Genomic DNA, 25,397 nt, shown 5'->3' on the forward strand with positions numbered 1-25,397 from the left:
TCTCCCACTGTTAGTTCAAATGTGAAGTAACACTTTGCTGATGAAGTGTTAGCAAACACAACAACAGTACCGCATACTCCACCATTGTTGTGTGTCTGTTTATGCTTGCCTTCAACACACACCATGCATGACATATATTGTTTTCAAAGACTTTTGCTTTCGGGTGTTTATATGGACATAACAATGGCAGTATTTTTCCAAAACTTCCACTTTGAAACACCCGGTCAGTCACAAAATTTCCTTTGTCATATAAATAAACAGGCAAAATGTATAAAACATTTAGCATTATGGATGAAAATGTTGTGTAACTGGTCCCTACACATTTGTGCCGTGACTTTGGGAATAATATTTCTAAAGGAGCTGTTGACATGGAATTGAACCAGATTTTGGTAAAAACCCAAACAATACAAACATAAAAATAAAACAAAACGAAAAAATCTGAAGTAATGAGTTATGTGTAATAACAATGGAATGACACAAGGAGAAACTACTGAACAACTAAACGTATTTAATACTTAATATAAAAGTCTTTTTTAGTGATGGCAGCTTAAAGACGTCTCTCATATGGAGAATGAAGTCACATGCATTGCTCAGGTGGTATATTTTTTCCAGACTTCAACAGAGTGTAAAAATCTTGACGGTTCTGTGGGTCTCGTCTATCAAATTTGATCTTTAATTTGTATTTTCTATTGGATTCAAGTCAGGCGATTGGCTGGGCCATTCTCCAGCTTTATTTTCTTTCTCTGAAAGATTTTGAGAGTTTCCTTGGCTGTGTTTTGGATGATTATCTTGCTGAAATGTCCACCCTAATGTCATCTTAATCATCCTGCTAATGTGGATCTTTGACTAAAGCAGCTAATATTAGTTTACAATGAGGAAGGGCAGAGGATTGCTAGAGAACTACTGAGAGATTTTAGCTGTCTGGGCTTTCACTGCCTTTTTTCATGTGTTCAATACTTTTTCCATGCGTCATATCATTTTATTACGGATAACTTAATTTGTAAACGAATTAGATCTGTCTTCTTTGCATATATGGATGTCTTTGTTTGTAACCAACATCCAGGAAAAATTTCAAGTCAACGGCACATTTAGAAATATGTTTTCTGAGAAAAATGGTGACGTGTTCAATGCTTATTTTCCCTGCTGTGTGTGTATATATTAAATTAAATTATAGAAAATATGAATTACAGCAAAACATCTATAGCTAGCTAATGGAAATAACATTTATCTAGGGAAAAGCTATATCACAAGAAATGTTTTCGATGTACTTAACAACAATATCGCAAATCACCCCACCCACCCCCACCCCCCCTCACCGTGCAGCCGTACTGATCGCCAACATCACCGTTTAGATTTCAGACTACAGCGGCATCCAAACACACCCTAAAGAACAGATGCCTGACACCCCGGGGCTTCTGGGAGTCTGAGCACCAAAGACAAAAATAGCTGCTTTGTGGACCGTGACCTGCTCTTTCCCAGAAGCCCTGGTGTGAGGCAGCATCAGCCGCCGCTCGTTGAATCATGGTTATCAAGAATGCAAAACTAGCCTGAACATCCTGATCACATGTGCATAACCACATGGCAGTGGAGCACTTGGGTTTGTGTTTAAATAAAGCCGAAACCACAGCGAATTCTCCATTCCTGAACACTGCAGGTGTGTCTGTTTGTTGTGTAAAGACAGCACTGCGTTCAGCTAAATACTGGATATGAAAACAATGGACAATAATGTCAGTGAAATGTCAGCTCGGTGTTTTCTGTTCTACGTTTCAGATCACTTTTAGTTTCTTCTGTAAAGTGTGGGAATTTTTGTCTGTTGGTGTTAATTGTTATGTGCAGGTGGAATTGATGGTTGACTAGTTATCTAACAAGTGAGTAGCCATTTAGTGAGGTTGATGAGCTTGTGTTTTATTGTAGATGTGTTAAATGGATGTCTTTTAATATGCTGTGTCACTTCTCATGCTGTTTTCGATTGGAATAGGATTATTTGATTGAAATACAATTACAACAGAAATGTTATTACTCTTATACTTATAAAGTATTTGATTTCTGTTTTAATATATTTTAAAATGTTTTAGAGTTTTGTAATGGCAAGATTGAATTTTCTGTAGTTTCTTCTGCAAAAATAGAACTAAAAACTAATATTGTGAAATAATAATAATAATAATAATAATAATAATAATAATAATAATAATTATTATTATTATTATTATCATATCGTAAATGTAATTTGTTTGGCCATCTGGAAACAATTAGCCATCTTGAAATAAATGATGTATGAAAATAATAATGCGTGAAAACTTTGTTAGCACCATTTAATTGATCACGTTCAAAGCCTTCACTGCTGTGTTGCACACGATAAGTTAAGTTAACTCAAATTGTTTGAGGAAACTGATTGCGACAAACCATTTAAGTTTTGAAACAAAATAGTCTGAGTACTTTAAACTTGGGAGGGAGGACTTAATTGTTCAATCCATTTAAATTTGTAAAAACGATCAAGCTAACTTAATATATTTATGTTGGGACAACATGAAGGAATTGTGTGGAGTCATATACATATTATTTGTTTTGATATTATCAAACATTTAAAGTATTCGTAACTTAATTTTAAGTTCAGTTATCATATCGGTATCGAGTTCAGTTAATAGAACAAATAAAGTCCAAACACCTATCTACTTAAATGGTAATTGGTATTGCTTGTAACATTAGAATTAAGTTAACACAAAAAAACTCCTGGGGAAACACGGTGTCGCAGTGGGTAGCATGTTCGCCTCACAGCAAGAAGGTCACTGGTTCGAGCCTCGGCTGGATCAGTTGGCGTTTGTGTGTGGAGTTTGCATGTTTCATGAGTTTCTCCGGGTGCTGCGGTTTCACCCACAAGTCCAAAGACGGTGAATTGGGTCGGCTAAAATTAGTGTATGAATGTGAATGAATGTAAGGATGTTTCCCAGTGATGGGTTGTGACTGGAAGGGCATCCGCTGCGTAAAAACACGTGTTGGATAAGTTGGCGGTTCATTCTACTGTGGCGACCTCGGATTCCTAAAGGGACTAAGCCGAAAACTAAATGAATGAATGAATGAAAAAACTCCTTTGCTTTGAGTTCTGCTTAATATAATCAGTTAATGAGTTACCATAACTCATTTCCATTAAGTCAAAGTAACTATTTATAAAACTAATAAGTTAAACTAACTTATTTTATTCAGTGATTTTCACTGTTAGGTGTTACAGTGTGCCTTTTAAATAAATCCCACTTTGTTTAATATTTTATTATATAATCCAATGATTTCCAATGATATTTGATCCAATGTAGGTGGGGCTTTTATATGTTAAAAGAATACACAATGTGTTTCTGCCAATGCAATTTCACGGCAATTCGTACCTTTTTCATTTAGTGGCTAATTTGTATGAATTTGTTCAATCTTATTTGTACATTTTGGTACAATTTTTGCTCACCCTCCAGTAAAAGTTGGATTTAGGGCTGGGGTTTGTAGGCATGCCTCTTTTTTTTTAAGTATGTTTTTGAATAAATTAAGTCATATGAACTCAAACAAATGTATATTTACTAATTAAACAGACTCTTTTATCATATGTGACTTACAAGTGAGAATAAAAGCACTTCCGTTCATTAGAGTTTGCAGTTTAAAAACGATATGACAAGTCTAACCTATTTTGTTTTTAGTTTATATTAATATTTCTTATTTTATATTAAAAACCTATTAACTAGCCTCTGTTGAACAGTTTTTCAAAGTACTTAAATTTCCTCATAAGACCAGACTGATTTCTGCACACTGTAAAACCCAAAAAGTTAAGGTAGCTTAAACCACTTGAGAAAACTGATTGCAACAATCCATTTAAGTTCAAAAACTAATCCTAATGAGTACTGTAAACTTAATCCATTTAAGTAAAAGAAGCAATTTGAGCACAGTAAAACCCAATAAATGAAGAGAACTCAAACTGTTTGAGGAAACCGACTGCAACAAACCATTTGAGTTAAACTAATCTACATGAGTACTGTGAACTTACTCCATTTAAGTTGAAGTAATGAGGTATTTAATTAACTCATTACCTTCAACACTGAGTTCAAAACTCTTTTCAAATGAGTAGAATTAACTTTCAGTCAATTTTGAGTTAACTGCACTAATTTCATTTGATAAAATTGACTGTTGGGTTTTACAGTGCAGCAGAAGCTTTGATAAGCAATTCTTCTGATCATGTTTATGGTGGATTGATTGATTGATTGATGCCTCCCTGTAGTGGGGAAATTTCTCTGTCATAGAGTATAAAAGTAAAAGAGAAATACACATACATATGCGCTTATACAAACATGCACGTATACACATACATACCCATATAAACACTAATAAAAATTAAATATATTACATTTAAAACTGCAAACAATAAGTACAATTCCAGACGGTGTGTGACATCTGAAAATGTAGCTCAGTTGTTTTTCGCAAGTGAAGAAATGCTTGTGCATGTTGACTCAAATGTTTTCAGCATGTGTTAGTCTTTAACTGCTGGTCTCTGGAAGTCACACACACAACCACATACACAAGCTTACACACTCACGCACAGCTGTGACTAATGAATTGAGTCGAGTGTGTCCAGAGAAACGTGCGCCTGTGCTCAGGTGAAACACAGGCGGATTGTTTGCATCGCTTTATGTTCTCCTGTCTGCATTAAAGGCTTAGATGAACTCGAGCTCTCCAGTGTGTGTGTGTGTGTGTGTGTGTGTGTGTGTGTGTGTGTGTGTTTAAGAGGATCAGTGGTCGTTTGTTCTGTCTCTCTGTCATACACAGGTCAGGCACTGCTGTAATCTCTCCTGGTTGAACTCAATAGAAATCTACAGTATGTGAATAACTGTTTATGTAGTCCATATCTCTCTCTCACACACACATGTAGTGTTTATTGCAGTTGTTGGGACAGATTGCAGGTTATCTCCATTCTCTGCTCCATTTTTGCTGATCTTTGAAGCGTAAACATAATTCAGAATTTTAGATAAACAAGTGATTTAGATTGTCTTGTGTGTGTGAGTGTGCATGCTGCATTGAATTACGGTACATGACTGGACCAAGTCTGGCTTCCAGACAAGGGCCAAGCATGGACCATATCTGGGCCAAGTCTCAGCCAAGTTAATAACTCATAACTGAGCCTGAACTGGGCCAGATATGTTAGTGTGTCACGGCTGCAATGAAATTGACAAACCCATGAATGATTGCACTTTAGGTGTGCTATGGGTGTGCTTTTTCTCGAAGCGACCTGATCGGTGAAATTTTATTTTCTTTATTTGAAAACAATAAAAATTAAGTTTTTAAATGTGGGTCAAGACAGGCCAAACTTACATGGCCCGTACATCTGGGCCAATAACTACATTTTACATCTGGCCCAATTATTGTGTGCCATCTTAAAAACTGTACCACCTCTGCCAAACCAGGACCATGTTTGGCCCACATGCTGTATGCCAGTGCCGGATGAATGCCTGCTGTGCCAGCTTTATGCCAAATCTGGGCCAGAATTCTTTACTATGTAATGTTGGCTCTGTAATTCACATTTCTTATATACCAATTGATTTAGTGTTGCTTTAGGCTTGATGTTTATAAAACATCTTTACAGTGGGTGTAATTGTAATTTTGATTTGTTTTACACTTGTTTTACAGTTAATTTTTTTTTGTTGTTGTTGAGAGATTTGATCTAAAATACATGTCACCTTTTTTTTTTTTTTTTCAAATTAATCATATTTTAAGAATTCCCTCAGCTCAAATGTTTGATGTTGTAAGACATGGTATATAAATAGTATCCAAATGTAAATACTACTGAAAGTAAATGTATGAATTGTCATGAATGTATCTGTACTGAGTAATTCACCAGTTCGTAGATTGAAAGTAGGTGCATTTGTAGTTTCTACATTGTTTATTTATGAGACATTTTTCTTTAAAGACAGCAAGAATCAACTGTAGGCAGTGTGACCCACATTTGCCTTTTGTTTATTGAAATGGATGAAATCCAAACTCTTGGACATGGGGCTGTGTTGTGACCAAATTACAGGAAAGTAATAAACGATACCCACATTTCCTGACGCTCTAGCTCTTTTAAACCTTTATGAGTTTCTTTAACTGTTGAACACAAATGAAAATATTTGGAAGAATGTTGGAAATCTGTAACCACTGGCATCCAGAGGAAAGAAATCTTATGCAAGTCAATGGCTACTGGTTTCCAACATTCTTCCAATTGTCTTCTTTGACCAAGCAGAGTTGCAATATAGGAAACATGAGAAAACGGTGGCAGAATGTTTTGAGATTTTAGGTAGGTTTTAGGCTTTCAAACTTTGGGAGAGGAATATTTTTATCTCATTTTAGGCAACAGGAGGAAACGATATTAATTTTAAAATCTCAACAATATTTGTTCTTATAGAACAATATAGAAACTTCTTTTTTAAAGGAAAAATACATTGGCTAGATGCAAATTGACCCACTTTTGCTTTTCGTTCATTCATTCATTTTCATTTTGGCTTAATCTCGGATTTATCAGAGGTTGCCACAGCTGAATGAACCACCAACTATTCTAGCAGTGAATGCCCTTCTAGCCACAACCCAGTACTGGGAAACACCCATACACACTCTGATGCACACACATACACACACACACACACACACACTATGGCCAATTTAGTTTATTCATTTCACCTATACCGCATGTCTTTGGGCTTTGAGAAAATAGAGAGAACCCGGAGGAAATCCTCACGAACACAGGGAGAACATGCAAACTCCACACAGAAATGCCAACTGGCCCAGCCGGGACTTGAACCAGTGACCTTCTTGCTTTGAGGCGACAGTGCTAACCACTGAGCCACCATGCCGCAACTTTTGCTTTTCGTCGCCTGAAAATAGGTACAATTTAATAATTGACTACAATTGTTGCGCTTCACTCATTTAAAATCCAAAATATAGGGCTTCAATGTAGCTAAAGAGACCTCAAAAAAAGTTTGTAAAAGATGTCATTAGATGAAATTTTGTGTTTAGTTAGGATTCTGCTGGGTGTGCCAGCTCAGACAAGTGGAAAATAAATCATGTAACTTGTTTTTTATAAACTGAGTTTATTTAAGACTCGTAATTGACCCTTTTTTAAATTGCTCTTGTTTAGAAGTAACATGCTGGTTCTTCATGTGTGCCCTATCGACTCCGCCCTCATTTATGACCAGATAGCAAAGTGGCTAACAATGGTACCTTTCATTTGCAATTTGTTTACTTTCTTTTTCCTTTTTCTTTTGCCGTTAAAAGTCCCATGAAATTAAAATGTAGTTTTTTAGGTGTACGTATCAGTATTATTCGTTTTTAGGAGATTTATAAGCTAGTGTGCTCCAAAACTGTGACAACTCGCATTTAGAAGATATAAACTTGTAAAGCTTGTAGCTTTGTCACTTCTGCTTAAATGGACCAACGGTTTTATTCACGCACCTCACACTTCAGTTTCTCATCAAGTCATGACCAATCAAATGCTCTCTATTATCTGACATGCCCCGCCCCCTTTAAGACGCTGCACATTTGCTTTTCATTTGATGCGCTTGAGCTCAACCACTCTCACTGGCAGAGCTGTGATAAATACAAAACCGGCTATTGGCTGTTTTTTTTTAAAAAGGGCAGGAGCTAAACCATGTCCCCACCATCTCTTCGTGTTTCGGTTGAGATTTCGTCAAACATCAAATAAAAATGCCAATTTCAAAGCATTTCACGGGACCCTTAATTTAGCTACAAACATCAGTCTTTACAAAAATACGAACAACATTTGAGGTCAAGTTGACACAAATTACCCATGTTTGATGCTTGTAAACATTTAGCTCAGTTTAAGGTTATTGAAAACCTATTTTACATTAATTTTACATTATTTCTGAATGATTTTGATGTGAACGTTGTGACCTTTGCACCAAGGAGAGACACATCTGTGTTTTTTTTTAATCACTAATACAGTTTTGACCCAGTGAGACAGTCAGTTGTGTGTTATTCTCCAGAAAATGTGATACTTTTGTTATTTTAAAATGAACTTTTTATTAGTATTTGTACAGTGATACGGTGTGTGTGATCTGTGTTTAGCTTTTTTTTCTGTATTGAGAATGATCCAAAGAACATCTTGTGCTTCAAAGGAAACCAGAACATCTGACCTTGTGTTCAGTCACCCAAATATGTGGACATCATTATAGTCTATCACATTTTGTTTGTTTTTCTAATATTTAATACATTTTCGTCTTTCTAACCCAATCCGAATCTGAGTGTGTGCATTTTTACCTTTATACCAGTCATGTTTTTCTAATACCAATGATAATTTAAATAAATTATAGACCAATTTGTAATTATAGACACTGCTTCTGAGTGTGTCCTCCGTCAGTTAAACTAAGGAGTGTACAAGGCTTTGAAATTGTGCTAATTAGGACCAAGCTGACCTTATTAGAACACTGTGTGAATGTGTGTTTTTAGCATCCAGAAGTAAATGTAGGTCAGCTCTCCAGAGTTTACTGACTTTCAGACACATGCAGGATATTTGTACGGTCGTTCAGATGAGATCACATATACACCATTCCAGCATGGAAACAGCCCTTTAAAACCTTACTCGCTTGGAAGGGAAACATAAACAGTGAAATCCAAATGGGTTTGTTGTTTTAGTCCACGCGTGTTAGTTTTAAAATGCTCTGCCTCATCTAGCTAGTGAACAAGTGTGATGGTGTGCCATTAAACTTTGTAGTCTCTGCCAGGAAACTGATCCCTAAATATTGATGACTCATCCTGCACTGTGCCACTATTTGTCCAATCATCGCTTTCTGAAATATTAATGCCCCACTCCTCTCACATCATATTTGGCTGAGTAGCAATATTGTGTCTACTGGTGAAAATCCATTTTATTTATTTGTTTTTATTAGTGTTGTCACGATACTGTAATTTGGTACCAATCGATATAGAATTTTTAAATACATACATTGAATTTTATTTAATCAATATTGAGTGTGTTCTTAAACGGCGCTGATTTGCCATTGTGTTCACATGCTCAACAGAAATGACTGTGATTTGCTGTGACGGTCATCGGTTCACAGCAAATTAAAGTCAGTGTGAGAGTGACTTTTACGCACCTACCTGTGTCTGATAAAATTAAAATATGCATCTGAGCTCTCAGAACTACTTGGAGTAAACAAAAACAAAGACTATGTTTTTCTGCACCATCAAATGTGGTTATAATGGAAGTTAATAGGGCAAAAACAGCCACTAACAGTAAATTAGGGAGAAAAAATGAAAATCTAACCATGCGTCAAAACCAATGTTGTTAGTAATCTTTCAAATGACCTACCCCCAAAATGTCTATATTGCAACAGAAACCAAACTGTTAAACATATTCTTGTGGAGTGCCCCATTTTTAATGTTATCAGACAACAATTTTTATCTGTACAGACTTTAAATGAAATATTTTTAAAGGGCACATAGGTTAGCCCTTTTTTCATATTTAATATAAGTCTTTTGTGTCCCCAGAATGTGTCTGTAAAGTTTCAGATCAAAACAACCATCAGATTATTTATTATAGCTGTTTGAAGTGTCTAGCAGGAAGAAAGGTTTTGCTGTTTTTTTGTACTGGCCCTTTAAGGCTAGTCCTCCCCGCCCACCGTTCCCACGTGCCTGTCAGCAATCGCCGCCCTCAGCTGCCTCAGGAAGCAGATCTCATGTAACGTATGTGAGAAATACTACAGTAAGAACTTTAACAATCAGTATTTGATGCATTTTTTGTGGAGTTGCAACAATGAGTCACACACAATGTCATTACAAAGTTCATGCACACACACAGCGAGGACACACACACATAGCGCAGACACATACACACACACACACATACACACATAGCGCAGACACATACACACACACACACACATAGCTCAGACACGCAGACACACACCCACAGAGAGAGAGAGAAAGAGAGAGAGAGAGAGAGAGACAGCGCGTTAAGCTTTGCACTCGTTTTGCACGCATATGTGTCATGATACTGGTAATATCCACTGCTGTATGGATATCTCTTATATTAATGTACAAAATAAACCTGATTTAACATCCACAAACCGCGATTGAAGCGTCTTCCTTTATAATTGTTCTGACACGCGGCTGTGCTGATGAAGTGAATCTGAAGTGAATCGCTGTAATTCATTACACACATGCACTGTTTTAAAACATTTTAAACATGTGAAACTTACTCTTGATCACATTTGATGATGATTGATGATCTTAGCGAACTGAACAGACCTTTTATTCTCTCTTGTTGATATGATTATACACGTGACTACCAGACATGTTAATACGCACAGCTGTCAATCAATATTGGTGGGCGGGGGGACCGCACTCCTACCTCAAGTTGCGGTTGGTCTGAAAACCGCTCCAATTGGTCCACCGTTTTTATGTTGTTAAATTTGAAAAAAAAGGACTGGGTGTGTTTATTTCACCCCAATATGACCGTTTATACACTATACTTACACACATTTCTGTCTAAACAGCTTGAAAAGTAGATTTTTCAATTTAAATTTAGATTTTTCCTTTAAATGTGAATCCATCTAAAATTGTAAAATTTTTATCAAAAGGAAACCTTAAACTGTTTTAGATTTTGATCTTATATATTATCATCATTATTATTATTATTATTATTATTATTTCTGTATTTTACCTTGTGTATTATTTATTGCTGTTGATTACTTTTAATTGTTAGAATATTTTTATTATTATAGAAAATTGGTATTTATAAAACATGGTAAATTTGATCTATTTTATTTTTTTTGCCATGACATAGAAGCTGAAATAGCAATAAAATTAAATCTCTCTCTCTCTCTCTCTCTCTCTCTCTCTCTCTCTCTCTCTCTCTTTCTCTCTCTCTCTCTCTCTCTCTCTCTCTCTCTCTCTCTTTCTCTCTCTCTCTCTCTCTGTTTTTTTTTCACCAAATCAGTGACATCATTTATGAACTTGGCAAGTTAAATTTCTCTAATTTCTAAAAACAATTAGTAGTTGTAATCAGGATTGAGGTTGATTAACAGATTTATGCAAAAAAAAAAAAAAATGAAAAAAATAATAATCTGATGCATTTTTACAGCAGTTTAATTCAGTGGATGTATTCATCCCGAACATAACAAAAGGGTAGTAAATTTGAACAGTTCACAAGGGTTAAGAAAGTGCTTAACAGTGCTCAAATGTTAGGGGGAAATGGATGTTTTTACATTTTCAGTACCTATTGGTACTGAAATTCAGTATCGTGACACCTCTAGTTTATATATTTCTTTGTTTATCGAAACTTCCTGTTTTAATGGAAAACACATAAATACAGGAAGTGATGTGTAATTTTTATCAACAATAGTAATGAAATATATTTAAAAATTAAATAATATAGACCATTTTTACATTTCCTGGTTTCTCAGCAGCTGAAATCATGATAGTTTGGTAAACTTAGAGAGCAGTGAATGGAGAGAGTACCACAGGTACACTTTTTGCATTTCAATTTCCTCAAATAAAAAAACCCTCCATGATGATGTTTTGACGACTTTCAGAAAAAGGAACTAAATTGTGTGAGACTGATAAAGGAGGCATGAAGAGAGAAGAGTGTCAATTCTCACATAAGTAAAAGCTACTTTTTTTTACAAATTGGATATTATTATTATTATTATTATTATTATTATTTTATTAATTATTTTATTTCTTTTTTATTGAATGTTTCAGAACGAGTTGCATACTCTGTGATGAGTACACATAAACAGTATAGAGAACTTAAGGGGAATAAAGTAGAACAAAAAACAGCAGTGTGGTCTAATTCAAAACAATATTACAATATCACAGTGTGCACAGTTAAGGATAAATGCTAGACTTAATAATTAATGCATTGGAGAACTTTATAAATGTACTTAAGATTTTTAAAAACTTTTAAATATTAGCACATTGAAATGTGTTGTTCATCAATGTCTTGTGAAAAGGGTCTATTTTATAGTATTTCAGTTTTCAACAATTTCTAATATTTGCAGTATATTTAAATTTGTGGCATTATTCAGATATATTTTATGTATTTTTTTGTGATGTAATCTTTTAGTAAATTAAATTAAAATAAACTAAAATAAAAGGAATTAAAATAAAATGTAATTAAATTCAAATGTAATAAATTAAAATATAATAAATTAAATCCAAATTATTTTTTATACATTTTTGATTTGTGACATTATTCAAATATATTTTAGATATTTCTTTGATGTAATCTCAACGATTTGGTAAATTAATTTAAAATATTTTAGATTAAAATAAAAATAAAATTTTAATAAATTAAATAAATTAAAATCAAATGTAATAAAATGTATAAAATAAAAATATAATAAATTAAACTAAAATGTAATAAATTAAATCCAAATATCTAAATAAAAAATAAATTTAAAATGTTTATATATATATATATATATATATATACATATACATATACATATATATATATATATATATATATATATATATATATATATATATATATATATATATATATATATATATATATATATATATATATATACATATATATGTACATATATATGTACATATATATACATATACATATATATACATATACATATATATATATATATATATATATATATATACATATATATATATATATATATATATATATATATATATATATATATATACATATATATATATATATATATATATATATATATATATATATATATATATATATACATATATACATATATATATATATATATATATATACATATATATATATATATATATATATATATACATATATATATATATATACATATATACATATATACATATATACATATATACATTTTAGATTTTTTGGCATTATTGAAATATTTTTTTAGGTTTTTTGTAATAATCTCAAGAATTTGGTAAAGTAAATAAAATAAAATGGATTAAAAGAAAAATGAAATAAATTATAATAAAATGTAATAAAATCAAATAAAATGTAATAAAATAACATGTATTTAAATTCAAATGTAATGAAGTTATTTACATTTTTAAGCTAAATCCAAGTATCTAAATAAATAAAAAAAATTTAATATATTTATTAATTTTAATAAATTTTTTGGTTTGTGGCATTATTCAAATATATTTTAGGTATTTCTTATGATGTAATCTCAAGGATTTAGTAAATTAAATGAAAAAATGTAATTAGTTTTTTTTTTTTTTTTAAATGTATTTATTTATTTTGAGTTCCAAATTAATTAAAATGACAATTGTCAAGTCAAATTTAAAAAGCTATTTTGTTTCCTGCTATTTATTCTGTCCAAAAAATAATTACAATGTCAAATCATGATATTTGGCATGAACTACATGTTATTTCTATTGACGCTCTGACCATTGTCTCCTGTAAAGGTTTGTAGTGCTGCATGCTTCAGGTCTGAGGGTGTAAATCCACTGTGATAATGTGAGCTCTCATATGTCCTCCAACACATCAACTAATCCTGCTGTTCAGTGCAGACTCGTAACCTGAGCATGATTTAAGCCCTCAGCAGCAGCAGCAGCGGCTCTGGCCTTTCAGATGTACAGTTACAGTAGATGAGCCTGTAACCCGAGTCCAGCCTTTCTGTCCAGATATACGAATCAAATTGATTTTGGGCTAATTCCCTACTGCTTCCAGAGCCTCTGCAGCATCTGCCTGAGAGGAACACACACACACACACACACACACACACACACACACACACACACACACTAACACACACACGCACACACGCGTATCTGTAATGGAGCTGAGATTGAGTTTATGTCCAGCTGAGTGAAGTGAGACACGGTTTATCTTTAACTCAGTCTCTAGTCTTCTGTGAGAGGTCAGTGAAACCTCTTGGAGCCTTATAGGACGGAACAGAAATTTGTGTGTGTGGCTATTGTTTCATGTTGTGTTAAGTGGTGGTCTCCTTAATCTTTCATTGCCAATATTTATTGCTGACTGTCATATTTTTGAATCTGTGTGTGAATAACAAGAAATATATCAGTGTGTAATGAGTTGAAATATGTCTGTTTTTATTGACAATATGCAAATCTTTCAAAATCATGTCGGACAAAGCTTTGTTTTATGACCTGTTTCCACTGAGGGGTACAGTGCGGTACGGTACGGGTCACCTTTATCAGGCTTGCGTTTCCTTTTGATGGGCGTGGTGTATGACAAAGTTTCAGTCGACGTCATTCTCACTCAAATAAATGTCTACAGTAAAGCTGTACGGGTCGTTCACATACCATATGAGAAACACTTCTCACAAAACAGATGCTTTTGTGCACATAAATACTGTATAAATGTTCATTACTAACCTTTCTATGAACATGATTTGATTATAACTGCAGATCAGCGATAGTGCACTGTAAAGGATTCCACACTATTCACTCATGTTGTCCCAACACAAATCGATTAAGTTAAATTAACACTTAACAAGTTTAGTTGTGCCAATGAAATCTCAAGAATTGGGTTGATTCAGTTTATTTTTAAAATAAGTAGTTTGAACAAGCAAAACCTTTTTTTTTTGAGTGTGCAAATCAGCCTACTGTAACCCATAATAGTAAATCATAATAGTCCAAAAGGTGATGATAACAGTTAAACATGGCAGTTTGTTCATGGTTTAGGTTGCTGAAAGAATCATTTGCTCCTTTTTTTCATGCTTCACTCTCGCATTTGTCCGCTTCTGAAGAAAATCGGATGTCAGAAGCACTTCAATAATCACATGCACATTATTATCATCAGTTCAAGAAGTATGATATTTTAAATATAGAAGTGCGGAGAGTGATCGTGAGCTCTCTGGAGAAAGTGAAACCGCTTTGGTTTTTAAACGCCTCATAAAACAACAACAGGACACAGCAGATTTTGTTCTTCTTGACGTTGTGGCTGTTCATCAAGACGACGAGAAGGTTTGTCTGAGGTCGGGTTGTTATTTTATGAATATAATATTATGATGTAATGTCTTGACAGTTTTTTTTGTAATGGCACTTTGTTTTCATTCTCCTGTGCATGAGCTAGTAACGGATTTCTGTAAACCAATAGCGTTCAGCTGAGCGTCTTGCTCCGCCTTTTAGGTACCCTTCTGTCGTGCTAGGTACCTTGCTAGGTATGGTTCACTTTTTGTCACCTTTTGAAAGTGGAAACAGCCATAAAAGTGTACCGACCCGTACCCGGTACCGTACCGCCATTACTCTACATGCAACTTTAATGTGCTTTAAATGTATTAATGTATTTCTTTGTTTAGTTTTGTATTGTTTGTATTGTCTAAACCCTGACACCGTTTTCACTGATGTCAGTAAATCACATCAATATAACATAATCATGAATGTGCCTGTTATTGTGCTACATAGTTGTTTAAAAATGAATACAATGTAATGAGGTTTGTTTTAACACATAGTTTTTTGGAGTTATTTGAGATCAGTTACAGTCAGAGAGAATAAAAGCATGTTTTTTTTTATCCTTATATGAGTAAGAAACATGCGTAAGGAAAGTCTACTAAGAACTGCTGTGTGTTCCTTTGTTATAGGTTAGTATGCTAATCGCTCCAGGGAGAAGAATGCCTTGTGTGTATATGTGTGTGTGCGTATATGTGAACAATACAGAGCCTTCAGATTATACTGTGTGCCCCTTTCTCTCTCTCTCTCTCTCTCTCTCTCTCTCTCTCTCTCTCTCTCTCTCTCTCTCTCTCTCTCTCTCTCTCTCTCTCTCTCTCTCCTTGTCCTCGCAGTACCTGCTATGTGATTTGAATACATAAATCATTTCTCATTAATATTCTATGAGCTGCATGCATGTGGCTGTTTCTCCATTGGCTCTTGTGTATGTTCTGGCAGCTCCCGGGCCCTCTGAGGGCCTTGCTGGTCCCTTGATCACATCCACTGTGACATTCGCGACTCATCTGAGCTCCGTCTCTCTCTGCATGACTGACATTATCTGCGTCTTGCTGACGGCCGCTCTCCACTTAAAGGCCAAGTGCAATATGCCTTCCTTTTTCAGAGATGATCCTAGCTGAGATATTCATATTTTTCCATATACTGAAAGAGGATGGGACTGGCAAGCTCCCAAAAATGCCAAAAAAATGCATCCATGCAACTTTTGTATTATATTCTAGACCCTTTAATAGGTTAAAGTCTAGAAGGGATACAGCTGAGGATACTCAAAGGATGCATACATCCGCATAGCATCATTTTTGTGACACTGTACAGTAGGGCTGTGCGACTTAGGGAAAATATGTAATTGCGAATTTTTATTTTTAATTTTTTTTGGACAGATATTGCGATTTCAATATAGACTTTAAAAGATATGGACATAGTGATGTCACCCATAGGTTTCTGAAGAGCGCAAGTGGGCGTGGACATGGCCAACCGTTGACATTTTGTTCTTGCGTCATCGCACCAGCCGGGGGTAACCAAATAAGGGCAAAGAGGTGGAGCATGAGCGGAGGTACAGACGCCTTATAGCATTTTGCTCAAATGGGCTTTTCTTTGGGAGAAACGCTTAAAGATATGGTATACAAGTATATAATTTCACTCACTTGGGAAATGGAGGCCATGTGAATGGTTTGTGAGCTTGCCATATTTTACAGGATGCCATATCATCTGATAATTGTAAGAAATAATTCCAAAAAGCAAATGACTGTGAAAAGCCACATAAAACAAAACAAAAATACGATGTATACGCCGAATTTAGCGGCTAATCAGCCGGAATCAGCTTAGGTGAAGTGACTGTGACCAGCAAGATCTAGCTGTCACTCAAGTGGCCACGCCCTTAATTATGCAGACTTAAATAACCTAATATAAAGGAAACCGATGAGTTATAAAAACATTCAGCCCCTCACAGTTGTCCTGAAGGCTAATATCAGCTAAATGACCCAAAATCGTTCTTTGTACCAGGCTGTAAACACCTTTTTTCTGCTGTAAAGTCGGCCATTTTAACAGTAGGCTCAATAGAAATCTGCTCCATTATGGAGCCAAGACCAGCGGAATTTTGATGAATTACAGTTTCAGTTATTTTTGTATTTGCTTAACGAGGGAGAGCGGGAGGTTGCTGCTAGGATTTCAATTTAATTCACAGGTTAATTTTTTTGTTAAGCTTCAGCTCAATAATCTGTATTGTAGCATCTTACTCCTGAAATGAAGTGAGAAATGAAGTGTTTTGAAATATTCAGAAATTAAACACTACTTTTTTTTCCTCAAGAGCTAACATTAAGCACAAATAAAGTGACCTTACCTGTCTGTAAACAAGTTTAACAAAAATTAGAGAGATAGTAACAAAAAAAATAAAAAAATAAAAATACAGAGCACTCAGCAAACAAGCATGGCTGATAAGAGCCTTTCTGTGGCTTATATTGGCTAAAAACAAAAAAATGATCACAGATTCCACACAAAATATCACAATATTCAATGTACAGCTGTAGTACTGCAAAATGGCAAAAATATGTGTGAGAGGCGAAAGTGTATATCTCCTGTCTTGCTTTTGGATGGGTTTTTTAGGTCCCTCTTTGGTCACTGCATTAAAAGGCACTGTGACATTAGTGAGGTCTTGAGTTATGCCGTTAGTTATCTCCTGGTGTCTTCGTGATGTTCGTGGTGTAATAGCTGCAAACAACTCTAAAATTGTACTTTACTGTTGCTTGCTACTAGATTAAGTGTCACAGACAATACTTTGGTTTACTTTTTATCCAGACACTCCTCATACAGTATACTCACATGTGGTGCTTTTGTAGGGGCTGGTTGTTGTATTTCCTCCTGCTGTGCCGACAATGTGACAGCTCTTACAAATATCTGTTTTTGTTCGGTGTCTTTAAAACCAAAGTATTCCCATATTATTGACGTGCTGTTTTTCTTTGATATTGATTCGTCTATTAATGCTTCTGAAGCAGCAGACGCTATTATCCCACTCGTCTGCGCTTTGTTTGTGTACTATTGTAGCCATTCTGCATGGTTCGGTTGCACAATTCTGATTGGGCTGAATGAAAGTGTGTCCACTCAATTGGCTAGTAAGACTGTCACACACAGACAGCAGTCAGACATTTGCTCTGAGGGGGCATTTCATATTGCAGCCTCTTGCGATTTTAGCTAATCGCAGCGTTTCAAATCACGACTGCTATTCGATTTCGATTAATTGCACAGCCCTACTGTACAACAATTACTTTTTTTTTTAATGCTACTGTGAGGGGTAGTTTTAGGATTGGGCAGGGGTAGACGTTAATAAAACCTAATCTAATGGGTCATTTAACAAATAATCTTAAATAATTCTTGTTAACTTCAGGCCGGTGCTTTGTACTCTGTAAAAAAACATTCCATATTTTGTGATTCACAAGTGTTTTCTGTTTGTTTATAGTTGTGAGTTGCATTTTGGGAGATTTACTTCTGCTCTGTCCACTTTTGATGCTCTGCAGTTAAACAAAGTGACTATTATTGACATTTTCGTCATTTGAAATAATATTCTCTTTTGTATGTTTTTAAGCTGCAGCTTGTTATTTTCCCACAAAGAATTATATAAAACCTTATATTCTGAAATTAAAGAGCCCTTATTATGTTCATTTAATTCTCCCCCATTGTGTTTTGGAGGACTCCAACAATAGGTTTATATGCATCTTCAAATAAGATGACAAAATTCTCCAAAATTCTCATTCGATTTATTCCAAGATTTGTTCATTCTAAACCACTCCTTTCTGAGAGACTGCTGTTCTCTGATTGGTCAGACGGCCATTTGTTGACTTTTATTGGTAATTTAGTCATTAGAGACAACATCTTGTTTAAGAAATGATATATAATAAAGAATTAAGTCTGTAAAATAACAGAACGTACTGGCAGCTTATTACCAGGTTTTTGTACTGTAAATTACAACACCAACCCAGACAACATGTCACTTCAAACTAATAAAAAGAATCAGAAAGAGCTTTATTGCCAGGTATGTTCACACATACGAGGAATTTGTTTTCGTGACAGAGCTTCTACAGTGCAACAGAATTACAGAGACAGGACAAAAAACAGATAACAAATATATTTTAAAAAATAGAAGTAAGTAGTGAGTGCAAATATACAGATGGACAAGTGTATGTACGTGTTTATTACTATATACAACGTTATATGTGCAGCTGTTATGTGCAAATTGGCATGTAAAGTATGTTGTTAAATAAGTGTATATGTGTATAAAGTGTATGGCAAGTAGTGATGTTGGTTTCGCAATTATTATCATCAAATGTTCATGAGATGGATTGCCTGAGGGAAGAAACTGTTTCTGTGTCGGGCTGTTCTGGTGCGCAGTGCTCTGTAGCGTCGACCTGAAGGTAAAAGTTCAAAGAGGCAGTGTGCTGGGTGTAAGGGGTCCAGAGTGATTTTGGCAGCCCTTCTGCTCGCTCTGGATAAGTACAGTTCTTGGGGAGTAGGAAGGGTTGTACCAGTGATTCGCTCAGCAGTCCGAACTATTCGACGTAGTCTTTGGGGGTCGTATTCAGTAGCTGAGCTAAACCAGACAGTTATTGATGTGCAGATGACTGATTCAATGATGGAGGTGTAGAACTGTTTCAGCAGCTCCTTTGGGAGGTTAAACTTCCTCAGCTGACGAAGAAAGTACAGCCTCTGTTGAGCTTTTTTGACAATGGAGTCAATGTGAGTGTCCCACTTCAGGTCCTGAGAGATGGTGGTGCCCAGGAACCTGAATGACTCCACTGCTGCCACAATGCTGTCCATGATGCTCAGTGGGGGGAGAGCAGGGGGGTTTCTCCTGAAGTCCACTATCATCTCCACTGTTTTGAGCGTGTTGAGCTCCAGGTTGTTGTGGCTACACCAGACAGCCAACTCCTTAAAAGTCCCTTTTACAAACTTTTCAGCATCAAAAGTTTTTGCAGGATAGACCAAGGTCCCATAATGCAATTCAAAAGCCTAATTAAGTAGGGAAAAAACATGAATCACAGAATACAGAAAACTGTCAATGTATTTTTTTACATTGTACCTTCGAAAAACAACCTTTCGATAGCTTTGCCTATGAAGCAAATGTGCTATTTGAATATGCGCATATTTAAATTTAGCCTGTCTACATTATTTGATTTCAAGGCTTTAGTGGAAGAGAAGATTATCAACAAAAAAACAACTCGATTGTTTCTCTCTTTTGGTCTACTAATATTCATTGGGTCCTGAAAATATACATTCTGGAAATGTTATGAATGTGGATGTGGGTGTCTTGGATTGTTTACTCATTTGCATTATCACTGCATCTCTTTTTTTAGGAGGTTGTTCTTGTTTACTGCAGCGAGGGTGTGTGTTTATTGTGTTTTAGCAGCAGAATGACTTCAGTTTTGGCACATGTGAACGGTTCCTCCTGGCTGAAATGACAGGGTTTCAATAGAACGTTTTGTAAAGGTTTTGTATGCGAGCTTCTACCAGATTGAAATCCCTGAACCCCACTTCATCAGCTCTGTGAGGTTTTCTGGACTGATCTGTCTCAGCTGAAAACTGCTATAGACGTGTTCAAGTGAGTTTCAGAGTTTAGTTTGGCTGTAGTTGTTCTTTGGAAGATCGAGTTTTCTTTGACAATTGATGCAGGATTAATGCTGTGACTTAGGTCCTGTTCTTGTACATGTGGATCACATATCCAAACATTTACTGGTAAACATCAAATGAGGGCTTAATTATTCCTGAGTGTATTAATGCGATAGTTGACCCAAAAATGTCCTTCACTTACCCATATGTTGACACAAACCCATGCAGCATAAGACATTTTCCACATTCATTATAAGTATGACCTACAGCTAATAGAAGAGTTGAGTATAATCGCATATATGCTGTTGCTTTTGTGTGCAGGTTGTGTAGTCTGACGCTGAAGAAGCTGTTTGTGATGAAGGCGCTTGACAAGGAGCTGATCTCTGTTGTCATTGCAGTCAAGATTCAGGTAAGTGGTCAGCTACATAAAAGTGTATGTTTTTAAGCTGCAGCATGTGTGGATATTTTCCCACAAAGAATTATATAAAACATTATAATCTGAAATTAAAGAGCCCTTATTATGTTCATTTCAATCTTCCCCATTTAGTTTTGGAGGTTTCCTGCAATAGGTTTATATGCATCTGTTTATATAGCCTGCTGTTCCCTGATTGGTCAGATGGCCATTTGTTTATCTATTCGTTCATTCATTTTCCTTTCCTTTTTGGCTTAGTCCCTTATTTATCAGGGGTCACCACAGCGGAATGAACTGCCAACTATTTCAGCATACGTTTTACAACGTGGATACCCTTCCAAACCTAACCCTGTACAGGGAAACACTCATACACCCATATACATTCACACACTCATTCACACACTACGGCCATTTAATTCACCTATAGTGAATGTCTTTGGACTGTGGGAGAAACCGGAGCACCCACGGGGAGAACATGCAAACTCCACACAGAAATGCCAACTGACCCAGCTGGGACTCAAACCAGTGACCTTCTTGCTGTGAGGTGACAATTCTAACCACTGAGGCACCGTGCTGCCATGTTTGTTTATTATTATGTTTATTATTTAGTAAAGACTGCCTTGATTTTACTATGTGTATTCAAAACCACATCCGATGATAAAACGATTGAAGAATTAGTTAATCAAACGAACCTCTCAAAAAATATGACACAAGTGGGACCTTTTGACTGGTACATTTTGGCTTAGCTTGTGATACATTATGACAGTGGTTCCCAACTTTTTTTTTTTTTTGCCTGAGACACCCTTTTCCCTCGTAAACTTTAATGATAGTATTACTAAAATAAGTTTGCTTTAATGATGAAAATTGTTGTTTTCAAACAAATGGTATGTTTATTACTATATCTAGATATGTTTATGCACAACAAATAGCCTAATGTAAAATACAACAGCAAAACATCAGTAGGCCATTTGTAACTGAAAACCGTAAGCCTTTGGTCTTAAAATTGACCCTATTTGATATTCAATAACAAATATCAGTATTCAGACTGGTGTAAAAGGAAAAAAAAAAAATATAGGCTATTACAATTTCATACTTGCATGTTCTTTGTTATGCTTTATCAGTCAGTGTGAGGATAGCTGCTGGCAGGGAGTAATAATTTGGTCAAGATGTGGAGAGATCTTTGACAGGGCAAGACGGATATCGTCCTCAAATCGTGCACAAAGCTGATCCCTCACATCTTCTGACATTATGATGGGATGTTAGACCATATTAATTGATAATGGCATCTTGGCTAGTTGTTTTGATTTATCCTTTCCAAATAATTCCTTGACAATCCTTGTTGCGTATATGGCAAAATACATTTTCTGCAATTAAATGCCCTTTCTTTGCTTTGGCGATATTTTTTCAGCAACTGTGTACGATATTTTGAAAAGTTTCTTCGAGAAAATGGAATAAAACCATAGTTTTGGTTACTATCTTGGTATTTCCTGCATTTCCTGTTTCCAGTATTGCTTGGGTCATTACTATTAGCTGCTGAAGGCGAATCAGTGACTCTTTTGACTCTTTGTTATCTTGTAGAGGACGATTTACAAAGTTGCTATGGGATAAAATGAACTAAGGCAGCATGAACGTTCTCCTAATAGTCCACTGCTAAATTTTTTTTTAAATATGACACGACCCCCCCAACAGTGCTCGCTAAGGCCCCCTTGTGGGCCAGGACCCCCCTGTTGGGAACTGCTGCATTATGAGATGAAATACCTGTGTAATATGTATGCATGAATAAGCATTTTAAAGATATGTGCAGGTTTGTATGTATGCAGAAATGGCATGTATTAGCAATATTATGCTGTATGGTATTATGTGCATCTGGGCAGCAAGGTATTTTACAGCTATAAATTTCTCTGGATCTATGGTTTCTAGTTTTGTGTTCATTCATTTTCTTTTCGGCTTAGTCCCTTTATTAATCTGGGGTCAACACTGCGCAATGAACCGCCAACTTATCAAGCATGTGTTTTACACAGCGCATGCCCTTCCAGCTGTAACCCATCACAGGGAAACATCTATACACACTCATTCACACACACATACACTACGGCCGTTTTAGCTTACCCAATTCACCTATAGCGCATGTGTTTGGACTGTGGGGGAAACTGGAGTACCCGGAGGAAACCCACGCCAACATGAGGAGAACATGCAAACTCCACACAGAAATGCCAACTGAACCAGCTGAGGCTCGAATCAGCGACCTTCTTGCTGTGAGGCGATCATGCTACCCACTGCACCACCGCAACGCCAGTTTTGTGTTCGAGTAAAACATAATTTTTGTTTTAGGTTGTAAGGTACTGGTAAATTCCAAATTTTAAATAAAAATGTTGTCAAGAAATAACAAAAAATTAATTTGCATGAAATAACAAGTGACTTTCTGTTTACATGCATTTTTAGACAACGTGATATATATATTTTTACTTTAGTAGAGTTAAAGCAAGCACAAAAGTTTTCAGATTTTTTTGTCATTTTCTGAAAAAAGCAGCTCAAAATGGCAGTACCTTATTTGAAATTCGGAAGAACCGAATGAACCGCCAACTTATCTAGCATATGTTTTACACACCAGATGCCCTTCCAGCTGCAACCCAGTATTGGAACATCCATTGATACTCATCCACACACATACACTACGGATAATTTAGCTTATTTTTTTCTCCTGTACCGCATGTCTTTGGACTGTGGGGGATATCGGTGCACCTGTAGGAAACCCACGCGAACACTGGGAGAACATGCAAATTCCACACAGAAATGCCAACTGACCCAGCCAGGGCTCGAACCAGCGACCTTCTTGCTGTGAGGCAACAATGCTAAACACTGAGCCACCGTGTTGCCTGCGTTTTATGTTCAATCAACTTAAATTGATAAGTTTACTTAATTGATTTGTGTTAAGAAAACAGGAATGAATTTTCTGGAACCCTGCATTTTTAACAATGTGGCCTCCAAATGTTTCCCATGGTGACAAGGATATTATATGTATGATTTGTCGTTTATGTTATATTTTAAATACATTATCATGATACATTTTCTTATTTTTATTATTATACATTAACTATGCAGCAAGGGCTAGTAAAGTAATGTTTTGAATTTTAATAATAATTTAGATTGTGCATTGATAGTAATATATATTAAGTTTCATGATGGGGCGGCACAGTGGCTCAGTTGTTAGCACTGTCGCCTCACAGCAGGAAGGTCGCTGGTTTGAGTCCCAGCTAAACCAGTTGGCATTTCTGTGTAGAGTTTGCATGTTCTCCCCGTGTTTGCACGGTGCTCCGGTTTCCCCCCCAGCCAAAAGACATGCTAGGTGAATTGGAAAAATTAGATTGCCTGTATGTGTGAGTGTGTGAATGCGAGAGTGTATGGGTGTTTCCCAGCACTGGGTTGCAGCCGGAAGGGCATCTGCTGCGTAAAACATATACTGGAATAGTTGGTGGTTCATTTCACCATGGCGGCGCCTGATAAATAAAGGATTAAGCTGAAGGAAAATGAATTAATTAATGAATGTTTAATGATGTGACGGCAGAAGGATGATTTAAATACACTTCATTGAACATGTTCACATAGACATCACCTGTATACCATTTAACTGCATGTTAAGTATTTTTATATACAGGGTTCAAATTACAGGTGGATTTAGGGGGGTCTGACACCCCCCCCACCCCAGTGTCAATAATTTGCACCCTGTTTATACAGTTGACATCAGAATTATTAGCCCCCATTTTAATTGTTTTTTCTTTTTCAAATGTTTCCCAAATGATGTTTAAGAAAGGAAGGAAATTTTCACAGTATGTCTGATAATATTTTTTCTTCTGGAGAAAGTCTTATTTGTTTTATTTTGGCTAGAAAAAAAGCTGTTTTTAATATTTTTTAACCATTTTAAGGTCAAAATTATTAGCCCCTTTAAGCTATTTTTTTCTATATTCTACAGAACAAACCATCATCACACAAACACTTGCCTAATTACCTTAACCTGCCTAGTTAACCCAAATAACCAAGTTAAGGTTATTAGACTTAAACTGTATATAATAACTTTAACTGTTAAAAGCTATTAGCTACTAGTTAGTAAGTTAAAGTTATGGTAACTAATAACCTTGACCTTTCTGAATTTGTTTGTAATGCAATAATGTGCGCCTTTTGTAAAGCTACTTTGAAACAATAATCATTGTGGAAAGCGCTATACAAATAAACTTGAATTGAATTTGGGCTAAACAGAGTCTATGTATGTTTGTCATAGGGCTCAAAGCGGATCCTGCGCTCTCATGAGATAGTGCTGCCCCCTGCTGGAGGGGTGGAGACGGACCTCGCCCTCACGTTCTCTCTGCAGGTAAACATGACCCCAAAACACACATTCACTCCCAGAAACCACTCTTAAAAACAGTGGCTCCGTTCCAGGACTGTCTTGCTGTCTGCTTGCCTAAATGTGCATCTGTGTCTT

The 25,397-nt window shown here is 35.7% G+C and overlaps 1 protein-coding gene across 4 annotated transcripts in view; it reads left to right on the top strand.

Annotated features, from left to right (window-relative positions):
- Nucleotides 1–25,397, top strand: part of pacs2 (phosphofurin acidic cluster sorting protein 2) — an 85,837-nt gene that overhangs the window by 23,513 nt on the left and 36,927 nt on the right. For all 4 annotated transcript variants that reach the window (XM_056471037.1, XM_056471039.1, XM_056471038.1 and 1 more), the window contains exons 2-3: nucleotides 20,830–20,917; nucleotides 25,197–25,286. In XM_056471037.1, coding sequence (XP_056327012.1) covers nucleotides 20,830–20,917; nucleotides 25,197–25,286 — 178 coding nt within the window. The remainder of the gene's footprint in view (nucleotides 1–20,829; nucleotides 20,918–25,196; nucleotides 25,287–25,397) is intronic.

Source organism: Danio aesculapii, chromosome 13 (genome assembly GCF_903798145.1).
Source record: "Danio aesculapii chromosome 13, fDanAes4.1, whole genome shotgun sequence".
NCBI classification, from domain to species: domain Eukaryota; kingdom Metazoa; phylum Chordata; class Actinopteri; order Cypriniformes; family Danionidae; genus Danio; species Danio aesculapii.